This window comes from Sander lucioperca, chromosome 4 (genome assembly GCF_008315115.2).
Source record: "Sander lucioperca isolate FBNREF2018 chromosome 4, SLUC_FBN_1.2, whole genome shotgun sequence".
In the NCBI taxonomy this organism is placed as follows: domain Eukaryota; kingdom Metazoa; phylum Chordata; class Actinopteri; order Perciformes; family Percidae; genus Sander; species Sander lucioperca.
The window spans coordinates 42,229,631-42,241,951 of record NC_050176.1 but is presented as its reverse complement, the minus strand read 5'-3'; the positions used below and the strand labels follow the sequence as shown (position 1 = coordinate 42,241,951).

The window sequence follows — 12,321 nt, the reverse complement described above, 5'->3', positions numbered from 1 at the left end:
GTGTGTGTGTGTGTGTGTGTGTGTGTGTGTGTGTGTGTGTCTCTGTGTGTGTTTATGTTTATGTGTGTGTGTGTGTGTGTGTGTGTGTGTGTGTGTGTGTGTGTGTGTGTGTGTGTGTGTGTGTGTGTGTGTGTGTGTGTGTCTGTATGTCTGTGTGTGTGTGTGTGTATATGTGTGTGTCTGTATGTCTGTGTGTGTGTGTATATGTGTGTAAGTCTGTGTGTGTGTGTGTGTGTATGTGTGTGTGTGTGTATGTGTGTGTGTGTGTGTGTCTGTGTGTGTATGTGTGTGTGTGTGTGTATGTATGTGTGTGTGTGTGTGTGTGTGTGTGTGTGTGTGTGTGTGTGTGTGTGTGTATGTGTGTGTGTATGTATGTGTGTATGTGTGTGTGTGTGTGTTTATGTGTGTGTGTGTGTGTGTGTGTCTGTGTATGTGTGTTTGTGTGTGTGTGTGAGTACAGACAGGGGAGCTCATTAAAAATATAAATTCATTAGCATGGACTTTGATCCATCCGTCTGTTTTTATTTAACTGCCTGTTGCATTTTTGATGCCGCTTTATTACATGAACACACACACACACACACACACACACACACACAGACACACACACACACACACACACTGAACCTCTCTCTCTCTCTGTCTCCAGGGTGCATGTTTATGAATCAAACTTAATCTTGCAGCTCTGCGCAGCCACTTGTCCAGTTTCCTGCTAACAGTGAAGAGCCAGTACCAAGCAGCAGCCCTGATGAGTCCAGAACTCCAGACTGGGCAGGTAGGATTGCTCATTGAGTGAATATTATAAGATTTAACATTAATGAAGAGTAGGTGTTGACCAGAGGTGGGATGTAACTAAGTACATTACTACTAGTACTGTCCTTAAGTCCAAATGTTGAGGTACTTGTACTTTACTTGAGTCTTTTGTTTTCATGCCGCTTTCTACTTCTATTCTGCTACATTTCACAGAGAAATATTGTACTTTTTACTCCACTCCATTTATCTGTTACAGCTTTAGTTACTAGTTACTTTACAGCTTACAGCTTTAGTTACTAGTTACTTTACACATTCTTTACACTTTCTACAATGTGAGGATTTTACTTTACTTTTGGCGCTAGAGCGAGCTTCTGCTATTCAAGTCTATGATAGTTTCTGTACATGGTCTTGTACCTTTTTTGCCTTTTTCAAAATGTTTTTTTTTGGCGCCGAATCAAATGTTTTATGTTCCCGATTCATCTCGTAGCTGGTTGGCTTGGTAACAGGCTTACATTTCTTTATATCAGCTATTCTTGAAACATCAGTGGAACAACTGAACGGGGAAAACACTTCCAGAACTGTAGACGTTGGTGGCTGGTCACTGTTGAACCGTTCTAACCTTGAGAACACAAGATAAGTCGTGTTTTGTAAGCATGTAGCTCGTTGGCTTTGCCCATTCAGAGGCTAAAATTATAGAATTGTTGCTTTCGTCTCTCGGTTCGTTTGTGTTCACGCTCAAGGGCCGTGTGAGAGCAAACTGTTCTCTCATTGGTCAGGAAATCTTACTGGAGGAAATAGCCTCAGGCCAGATTTCTCTCCTCTTTTCTCGCCAGAAATAAACAAACATGGATCACCACAGTCAGCGAATATTCTAAATTTAAATAAAATCGCCAGACAAAATTAAATAGCTCACGTTACTGTATTGTGTCAACAGTTAACTTCATTTAATATTGGATGTGGAGTTTTCTTCTGCGGGGTGTAAGTGTTCCACCAAAACAAGTTCCTTCCTGAGACTATTTAGCAGAGCTGCCGTCGCTGCGTCCATAGCTTAGCGCCGCCCAAGAGCTAATGTCAGCTACGAGGGTTGTTTAAACCCAGAGAGGAGACTGGTCATTTACAACAACGGCTGTTCCCGTGATAAGATAAGAAAAGATAAGATAATACTTTATTGTCTGTTACACAAGGGTTACAGAAAATTGTCTTTGACAAGGCTCCAGTTACAAAGAGACATTCACACAGATAGAGAGTGATAGAGAGATGCTTCATCCACTTCACCTGGCAAGTAGTTTTTCAAAGTGCCTTTTTCCAAACAAGTTCCAATGACCTGCACACAAGACCAGCAAGCTGCGGCATTATATGGCCGGCGCAGCTGTGCCAAGGGTAGTTTCTGTGGCAGAAAAATAACAAGACGATTGTAAAAGAAGTGGAGATTGCGCACAGCAGGAAAGGACCTTTGCTTTGTGCGCTTCACTTCTCGTTACTGGGAACACGTGCCAGAAGAAGAAAATAAAGATGAAAAATAAGAAGCTATGCTTTTAATGTCTTAATCGGTTGCATGTTTTCATACATAAGGAGCTTTACACACAACCTTATCACAGCTTAATATTCCATCACTGTTAGAGCCTACATTTGGGTGGTCATTTACATTTAAAAAGGTTGTAATTCTAGTTCAAGTGAATTGTAGCACACCACAGTCAACTCTAATCAAATAGAACTATATTTATAATAATGTAATTTCTCACAAAATAGTGGCTAGCAAAAATGCTGCATCACTAACTAAATAGCCAGAGTGGGGAATGTCAAGCCCTGAATGTAGGCCTATGTAATGAAATGCATACAAAAACACATTTTAAGTCTTGTATTACCAAGACATAAATACATCCAAAACACATGCGATGATCATGTCATGCAACTGCTGAATTAGAGACACATATTTTGGTCAGCTGTACTCAACAGTGTTTGGCAGAGTCTACTCTGCTGCCCAGTCTGAGCTTTAGTGCTGCCCGTCAGCGCTCTGATGGGAAAGTTTTCACAGCAGCTTGAGACACTGACCTCCAAAGAGTTTAAACTGCAGAAACACTGAAGCCCAAAAACAAGAAGGAACAAAAAAAGTTAATGAACTTGTGACAACATGTACAAACCTCGAGTTTGATTCCAAGGAAACTGATGTTGGACTGTTGTCTGTCCAGTGTTGCTCCGCCTCTTCACCGCCGCTGTGTTTTTTTTAGGTTTTGTTTTCTCATATTTAGATATGATTTTAGTAACACACTCAGGTGTGGAGCAGGGGGGAGGTGGCTTCTAGGGCTCCAGCAGGGACGTGCACAGACATTTTGGGTGGCAGGGGCTCAAAGTAAAAAGGCATAATAGTAGTAGTAATAGAAATTTAAACAAAATGTTTAATAGGCCTATATTAACACATTTCTGACTACCTTACCAATTTATTTTATTTTCCTTACGCAATTGTTTAATAGATTTAACAATTAAATTAAATTTAATTCAACAAGTAATCAGTTCACACAGAGACTTTTTAGCATTCATCAGGTGAATCACCATCAGCAAAGGAGACTCTGCTACAATGTGCATGTTTCTAGTTTCAAGTAGATAGTTAGAATAAGCACCAAGGAGAGGGACTTAGTTTCACTAAGAATTGGTTTATTTTGCAAATGGCAATAAATCATGATCATTATTTTGGTGCTATTGAAATGAATAACACTTCAAAAAATCTTTCAGAAAAATCTCAACAAAAATCTTCCCACTAAACTGAAAAAGGCTGTTGCTGCAATTTAGTTTGTTTTGGAGGTCAGCGTGGCAGCAGTACAGTAACTTTGCCTCATCATTCCTCTGTGTTGTGATCCACCTAGTGGTCGTTCTGTGTCACAACACCAGTTAGTGGTCTACATGGAGGCCTGTCGTTGCTGCTGCAGTGTAGCAGGGAGTCATGGAGACGTGCTCGGACATGAGGAAGGCTGTCAGCTCTCAAGAAATCTTCAGAGTTTAAATTAATACCCTGCATTCATCAATTATTTTAGTTTGATTCTTTCAGAGAAATTATACGTTTGTTGTCAGTAATGAAATGTGGCTTTAAAGTGCCCATATTATGAAAAAATCACATTTTCTGGGATTTGGGGTGTTATGTTGTGTCTCTGGTGCTTCCACACACATACAAACTTTGAAAAAAATCCACCCATGCTGTTTAGAGTGAGATACAGTTTCTGAATGTGTCCTGCCTTCAGTCTCTGGGTGAGCTGTTCAAAATCGGCACGGCTTGTGACGTCACAAGCCGAAACGAGCAGGCTAACCGCAACCATTAGCTCAACGCTAGCATGCTAAGGCTAGCATGCTACCTCGTTCTCAATAGCAAAGCACTGCTACAACACACACAAGTTCACCATAATCTACAAAAGAACTACTTACATGTGCGCCCTCATTTAGAAGTCTCCCAGCTAATCCTGCCTTGTAACTGACCCAAGTTGTAGAAACAGCCTTTCTTTTACTGTCTATGGAGCTAGCTAGCTGACATGATCTACATCTGAGCTACTGGGCATGTGCAGTGCAATCAAAGATAGTACAGAAGAAGAAGAAGAAAAGAGGTCTCACTCTGTAGCTAAAACAGAGACCAGCTGAAGAGCACTGCAGTACAACACAAATATGGTGTTTTTTGAAAATTAAACCATGTAAACCTATTCTGGTACAACCTTAAAATACAATTATGAACCTGAAAATGAGCATAATATGGCTGCTTTAAACAATTATGTCAACTTACAGCATAGAAAACTAAAGTTATTGTTATTGTCAGACGTTACCCGCAAGAAGAAGCTCTGCAGAACAACTATAGATGAAAACAGGAAAAATGTCTTAGGTCCTATGGCAGGCCGTTTTAACATTTAATTGAACCACACTCCTATCTGTAATTACATTTTACATATTTATAATAGCATTTCTCCTAGTCAAAATTATATTCTAGTCAGAATAGTAATTAAACATATTCACAATAACATTCTTACTTGTAGCAATTGTTTTTCAAGATATCTACAACTTTGATTGTACTAGTCAAAACTAAATTTAAATTCTTAAATAGTATAATTGGCAGTTTTAACATTTAGTAGCTAGACTGGATATTTATTGCAGATATCTGTATTTAATTCTTCTTAGTCAGAAAGAACTTTCTAGATATCTGCAATAGATTTTATTAGAATATGTCCACATCCTGTTGTGTCGATCAGTTTTTTATTAAAGAACAGCACTGCTAACAAAGCTCTGCTTACTGGACATTTCCTCCAGTGCTCAAGTCACTGCTTACTCAGGCCTTGTGTTCAACAACTGCTTTATTTTACAGTTTTTCTTCTGCAATCACATATTTGCAGATTTCTTTGACTCATAAACCATCTTACAGTATTCGTGAAACAAATAAAAAAATTCAGCAATGTGTTTTCTGTGGCTGCACATCAAATACAAATAAATGTGTATCTGATTACATAATCAACACATTAATTTGATGCATCATGACACACGTTATGTGGACGATATCTATTTAAACCTCTGTTAAAAACCACAGACATGTATTATAACTTCCAGAAGAAATCAGTTTTCTAAAGACACCAAATATGTCAAGATGAAGTTTGATTTAATTTGCAAAGAATTGCTGCACATTTACCCATATGATAATAAATGGAATAAAGTGTAAATCAGTCACCACAGGAAAAAGATTCTGTAGAAAATAAGATGTAAAATATATGAATATGTACATTTTTGTTCCTTTTATTGAAAATAAATCAATACCTGAAATGAGATCAGTGATTAGTTTACTCTGACGGGAGAGATGATCAGAGGGGCAGAGTTTTCACCATCATCATTCCTACCGGGACCGAAGAATGGAAAGAGTTTCTTAGTGAAGGAGCAGCCAGTAAAGGAGGAGATAAGAGCTGCAGCATCTACATCATAAAAGGAGACCAGACCCTCCTCATAATCCACAAACACCCCCACCTTCTGAGGCCGAGACTTCAGAGAGAGAAGGACACCAGAAAAAGCGTAGTACTCATTTTCAATTGTCATCAATATTGTCCAGAAACTATTCTGAGGGTCCGGTGGGATGATGTCCCCCTTCCTCTTGATCGACTCTCCGGCCACACCTAAAGTCCATTCAGTCTTTCCTTTAACTTGAACCTCAAAGTAAAATCTGCCTGAAGAGAAACTCTGTTTTCCTAAAACACAAAGCCAATTAGAAAATCTCTCTGGGTTGTCTGGGAGATTCTTCCTCACATCACCAAGATTCACTTGTTTCCCATCATCAGACAGGATGAGTTCAGGATGTGCTGTATCAGGATCAAGAGTCACATCCACTGCATACTGCTGGACCCTCTTCATCTCAGACTCAGCAAGCAGCTTCTTCATCTGTTTACTGAGTGTCTCCTCCAGCTGAACCACAGCTTTCACCACAGTCCCCTCATATGATGATGGATGGACGCTGACCTCTGTCCAGTCCTTGGTGGGTGGAGGTTGTTGGATGTTTAGGGACTGGACACTCTGGAGAAGATGGAGGTGGTCTTCAGAGCGTAACACCTGCTCCACCTCAGTGCTTCTCTTCCTCAGCTCAGAGATTTCCTGTTCCAGCTCTTTGATGAAAGCTTTGGCCTGTTTTTCTGTTGTGTTCTGCTTCTCATTGATCGTGTTGATGAGCTCATTCAGGCCTCTCTCAACAGACTCCTTCAGAGAAGTGAAGACCTGAACACCTTCTGCTATCTCTCTGTCTGCATCTTCCTCACTAAGGTTGACTGAGCGTTTGATCTCCTGAATCTTCAGTCGTCTCTTCTGGATCATCTGCTGAATTTCAGCCTCGGCCTTCTTTCTTTCATATTCTTCTGTCAGAGGAACAACATCATGCATCTTGTGCTCTAAAACAGAGCAGAGCATGCAGACACATGTCTGGTCGGTCTTACAGAACAGCTCCAGAGGTTTATCGTGCTTCGTACAAATCCTGCCTTCCAGGTTCTCCACAGGGTCGATCAGCTGATGTCTTTTCAGGCCTGACATTGTCAGATGAGGCTCCAGATGAGTCTCACAGTAGGAGACCAGACACACCAGGCAGGACTTCAGGGCCTTCAGTTTGGTTCCAGTGCAGACGTCACAGGGAACTTCTCCTGGTTTGGACACGTGTTGCTCTGAGCTGCTGCTGCTGGCTTTCTGTTGAGCTGACTGTCTGAACTGAGCGACCATCTCAGAGATGAAAGTGTTGACCCTCAAATCAGGTATTGTGGTAAAACCCTCCTTACACAGGGGACACAAGTACTGGTCATTAGTATTCCAGTGTTCAATGATGCAGTTCTTGCAGAAGTTGTGACCACATGGTGTGGTGACAGGATCAGTGAACACATCCAGACAGATGGAGCACAGAAACTGATCTTCAGATTGTAGGTAGTTTGCAGCAGCCATATCTACACATATAGGGTGGGAGAGAACAAAAACATTTCATTCAAAATATAGTTTTAGTTATTTGTTGAAAAAGAAACATGTGCCTTAACAGTCCTGTTATGCATAACTTATTGTAGCAACAACCCACATTTCCCATCATGCCTATTGAGTAGTTTAATTGTTCCATTTCATGTCCCATGTTGCTTTTTGCTGTTGCTTGTTTAGTTCTAACCATCTTTGAGGTGGCTGGTACGTTTCTTAAACCCAGCTGTATTTTGTTACTATGTTTTTGAGTTCTTGTTCGCTGTGATGACTGTCATTAAAGCCTTCACATCACTAAAGGCCCTGACACACCAAGCCGACAGCCGCCGACTACTGCAGACGACGGCCACCTGTGGCGTTGCCTCACGTCAGCCCTCGTTGCCTTTGTCTTTGCCAAAATTTAGCACTGGAACACACCACACAGACTAAAGCCGACGGCTAAGTAGCACTTATGTTTTGCACATGCATGCAGGAAATTAACTCCCCATACCAGCAGGCAGCAGTAATCTATTCATCATTCAACAAGGGAAACCGGATACCTTTGCCATGATACCCACAACATACAGCGTTTACTCTAGCAGCGGCAGAACCAAAGAGAGCCTACGGTCCCTCTGCTTCACTCCCCGCCGGGAAGACAGCGGTACCGGGAGATGGCTAACTGGACTGTGCCTCTCCCGGGCTGTCATCCGTTCTCTCGGCAAAAGAAGTCTCCCTACAGTTGGAGCGGAGTGGAGCGACCGAACAGCCAGCTACTGGCTCGTTGGCTAACGTTAGCTTGCTATTTTCACCCACCCAATATGGCTTCATCATACGCCTGTTACTGAAAATTAGCTAAACTAAATTGTCAACTGTGATTCTCATCTGGCAACAAATAATTATGTATATTTGTGTTATGTTATATCTTATGGACATAACATGCAAAAATAGTTATTCTAATAGTTCGAACCTGTGTGTTTTTAGAAGGAACATTCAAATGTAATTTTTGACCAGTTTTGACACTTCTGTGTATATCGGATTGATCAGATGAGATGAAAAATGAAAGGAGCCTTGGGTGTGCGTGTCACAGTTGTTTGTTTGTTGTCCTCACTCTTGTTTCCAAGCTGAACAGCCAATCAGATGAATTGGCTGTTCAGCCGACGGCCACCGACGCCAATTAAACATGTTAAATCGGTGTCGGTGGAACAGCCGTCGGACACACCGCATAGACTATGCCGACGGTTTGTCCCGTCGGTCCTAGTTGGGCCGACGGCTGACCGTAGGCTTGGTGTGTCAGGGCCTTAGGAGCTACTTCCTGTCTCTCATTCAGTGACATCTTCTGGCAAATTAAAAGTAGCCTACATTAGGAGCCTGGGCTGACGTCGCATCGGTGCTAAATCCAACTTGTATCGCAAGCAGTATTGGGAAATAGTGTTAGTAGGTTTACTCCATCTTAATAACAACACTGTTTTCTGAACTAAACAGCTTTTGAGTAGCTTAGCTCTTTTATCAAGTACAGTCTGAAATAAAACTAGAAAGGATCACTGACGTCACCACCAAACACGGACGTGTATGTTGTGCACATGGCTGGGCAAAAAAAATCGCTTTGATGTAGTAAACTACTTTAATCATGTTGTTGTAGCTTAGCTTGCTACATTTATTTGTGGGATAATGTTAGCTTAATTTAATGTAGAATAACAAGTAGGTTAGTTTACTAAACTTTCCAAGTAGCTTGCCTAACATATGGGAACGTGATTAATATATTATGTTTGTATATAAACAAAGTAACTAACAGAGCCACTGACAGCAATTTACTGCATAAATGGGTGGCGCGAATTAGCATTTCCTAAGATTGGCTTGTCCTGGTTTTCTAACCCTAACCAATCTCACTCCTCATGCCTTAACTAAGCAAATCTAAGCAAGTACGCCAATCAGAAAAGAAATCGCTGGCCCAAGCCTACTGTGTGAAAGATTATTCATGTGTAACAACAGGCTGAACTTAATCATTGCTTTCCTAACTATGTAAAACAAAATGTAACAAATAAATACATTTAATATTGCAGCAGAGGCTCAATACATTTAGTTTGACTACTATTGTAGACTAATTTTCATTAAAGAACAGCACTGCTAACAAAGCTCGGGTTACTTCATAACACACACATTTCCTTCAGCTGATTCACATTAAAAGCCTCCCACTGGTTCTCTGGTGGAAAGCTTTTATTGTGAAACAGTCTGAGGAAGCAGGATGTAGGAAGTGATCAGTAAATAGTTTCCCCCCACCTTTTTGTAAATGGACTCTTTTAATAAAAACAACACTGTTAATTGAACATTGAGAATACTGTTCTCTTTGGCAAATATACATTGTTATGTTGACTAACAGCACAAATGTAGATGAACCACCAAATGGTGCCTTGTTGTAAGATTAGTTTTCACCATCCCATCATGCTTAGGGAACTATCCACTAGTGAGATCTTTGATGTGATGAAATACTGATGATGTCTTTTAGATACAATAAGGTAAGGTAAGTGTCCTGCTATGAACAATATCAGACCTTTTATATACAATAAGGTAAGGTAAGTGTCCTGCTATGAACAGTAACAGACCTTTTATATACAATAAGGTAAGGTAAGTGTCCTGCTATGAACAGTAACAGACCTTTTAGATACAATAAGCTAAGTGTCCTGCTATGAACAGTAACAGACCTTTTAGATACAATAAGGTAAGTGTCCTGCTATGAACAGTAACAGACCTTTTAGATACAGTAAGGTAAGGTAAGTGTCCTGCTATGAACAGTAACAGACCTTTTCACAGTTGTAAACAAACATTCTAAACAAGTAACCAGGCTGTTGCCTAGCAATGGAAGCTAAACCAGAACCACAGAGATGCAGTTCCAAGTAGCCTAACTAAAATCCTGACAACTGACAAAAAAGTGGGCTACTGTGGACAAACAGTCATCTCTTGTCACCAATTTCACATGAAAGGAAGAGTGTGACTTGCTGCCTGAGTAGAACTAAAGTTTAGTGTCCATCCTGTTGTTGAAAGTGTAAATATGATCAGCTGTAACGTTACTTACCACTGGTGTTTTGGCAGAGACTCTGAGCGGTGTGCACTGTGTTCAGGTACACAATCAGACGCTGGACAGCTGCACGTCCTCTTTAAACATTAAAGTTGTATTCCTATTGTGAGTCCAAAGCGAGTGTGTATCCAGTGTGTGTAGAAGATAAATAAACTTCCGTAGATTTCAATATCTCTGGCTCTTTGACTTCTTCCACGTAGCTCCCTGCATCGGTGTTCCAGCACGATTTAAAATACAAATGGAAGAAGCAGTTGTAGTCATGGTAACCCAACAAACGTAAATAAACATGAACACTAAATCAAGACTATAACCTAGGTAACGCAAATGCATAACGAAAACACTAACAGAACATAATTTACACACTTAAACTAGGACAGGAACTGTTAATAACCTAGTCCCATGATCCTTTGCACTGCCGTGCAGAACAGTCAACACAACGGCATCCTGCCGGCCGTTACAATATTCTTACACACAGAGACACACAGACACACAGACACACACACACACACACACACACACACACAGAGTTATTTCAGCCCGGTCTCATGGCAGTTAGTGATATGGTCACGTTATTGAATCTATTGACTCGTGGACAGGACACAATAATGTTTTTTTTCGTGTGGTGATTACGAATTTTAAAGCAATGTATTTCAATGGGAAGCATATTTCGTGATCACAGAACGATGACGTTAGCGAGTAGTATTGATAAGGCGAAAGTCCGCGCAGGGAGGTTGGTCGGGGTGGTGGATGGGTCAAACGTCACAGGACTTTCACCCCGGAGACCGGGGCTCACGTCCCGCATGTTGCAGTTCCTTTCCTCGTTATTCTCTTCCTAACCACAACCATCCCAGTGTTGTCGGCATGTCCCACGTGTGACCAACCTGGTCTCACAGAATTCCGTGAAATGAACACGGAACCTCAAAATCTGTGACAGTTTCACGGAATCGCCGAAAATTCCGTGACGGGCCCACGGATCCGATGCCTATGTAAGTCAATGACAGGCATCATCTGTGGTCTACACACAGATTCCCGGATCACAGCACGTTTCTTTCTGCCAGTCGGGCTGCGGCAGAGAAGCTGTATAGCTTTGCTATTATTGGTATTTTTAGCCCAATAACCGCTATTTTAATCAACATTTAGTCACCAGATCTTATCATGGTTTATTTATATTTGTTATGGTTTTGGGATATTTCTGTTACCAGTTTGTTCTTTTCTGTTGTCTTTATTGTTTATTTGTGCATTTTCCCTGTGTTGTATATTTATTCTGTTACCTATTTGGATATTTCTTTTGCCTTGTTTGTAGATTTCTGTATGTATCTTGTTTTGTATATTTCTGTTGTGTGTATTTGTATTCCCTGTTCATTGTGTAGTTTGTGTACCCTGTTGATTGTTCTGTTCTCTGTGTATATTTCTGTTTCCTGTTTTATTTTGATAGTCTGTTTTCTGTCCTGTCATGTCTAGTTTTACTTTTTGCCTTTGTTGATTGTCCTGCCCCGCCCTGATGTGTTTCACCTGTCGTGTCACCTGTTCCTCATTTGTTCATTACCTCTTGTATTTAACCCCTGTGTTCCCTTTGTCTCTTGTCAGATCGTTTTGTATTCCCCCGTGTCAGTGTGTGTGTGTGTGTGTGTGTGTGTGTGTGTGTGTGTGTGTGTGTGTGTGTGTGTGTGTGTGTGTGTGTGTGTGTGTGTGTCTTCGTCAGTCTCTCCTTTTTCTCCCCGGTATTAGTCTTTGCCTGCAGCTCACAGGACTCCTTGTTTGGTTTTTGTTTTTTGAGGAAATAAACCTTTGAGTTTCAACGCTGCTCCTGCCTGCCTCTCTCTCTCTGCGTTTGGGTCCACTATTCCTCACTCATCATAACAATATTTCGTTTAATGTTATGTCGGTCTATTTCGGCCAGGGAAGCTGGATTGCTTGTTTATTTATATTTTTTAAACTATAACGCTAGATCTATCAACATTTATTTAGATGTTATCATAGTATCCATTTCTTTATTTTAATATTATTTCGGTCTTACCGGTGAAATATTACAGTATGCTGTAATACAGAACATTACGATATGATCC

At 40.8% G+C, this 12,321-nt stretch overlaps 1 protein-coding gene and 1 long non-coding RNA gene across 3 annotated transcripts in view; one reads left to right on the top strand and one right to left on the bottom strand.

The window, feature by feature from the left end:
- The first annotated feature begins 5,004 nt into the window (after positions 1-5,004).
- The window catches only part of LOC118494902, a 16,696-nt gene continuing 9,379 nt past the window's right edge, over positions 5,005-12,321 (top strand). The window contains exon 1 of the long non-coding RNA XR_004897109.1: positions 5,005-5,294. This is a non-coding gene — a long non-coding RNA (uncharacterized LOC118494902). The remainder of the gene's footprint in view (positions 5,295-12,321) is intronic.
- On the bottom strand, positions 5,361-10,771 carry LOC118494895 (zinc finger protein RFP-like). 2 transcript variants are annotated; one of them, XM_036000574.1, is made up of 2 exons: positions 10,253-10,771; positions 5,361-7,184 (listed from the first exon to the last, which is right to left on the bottom strand). In XM_036000574.1, the coding sequence occupies exon 2, from the start codon at positions 7,180-7,182 to the stop codon at positions 5,551-5,553; it is 1,632 nt and encodes a 543-aa protein (XP_035856467.1). In that variant the 5' UTR covers positions 7,183-7,184; positions 10,253-10,771; the 3' UTR covers positions 5,361-5,550. The 2 variants fall into 2 exon arrangements, with proteins under 2 accessions (XP_035856467.1, XP_035856468.1); XM_036000575.1 differs by lacking the exon at positions 10,253-10,771 and adding an exon at positions 7,189-7,212 and having other exon boundaries at positions 5,361-7,151.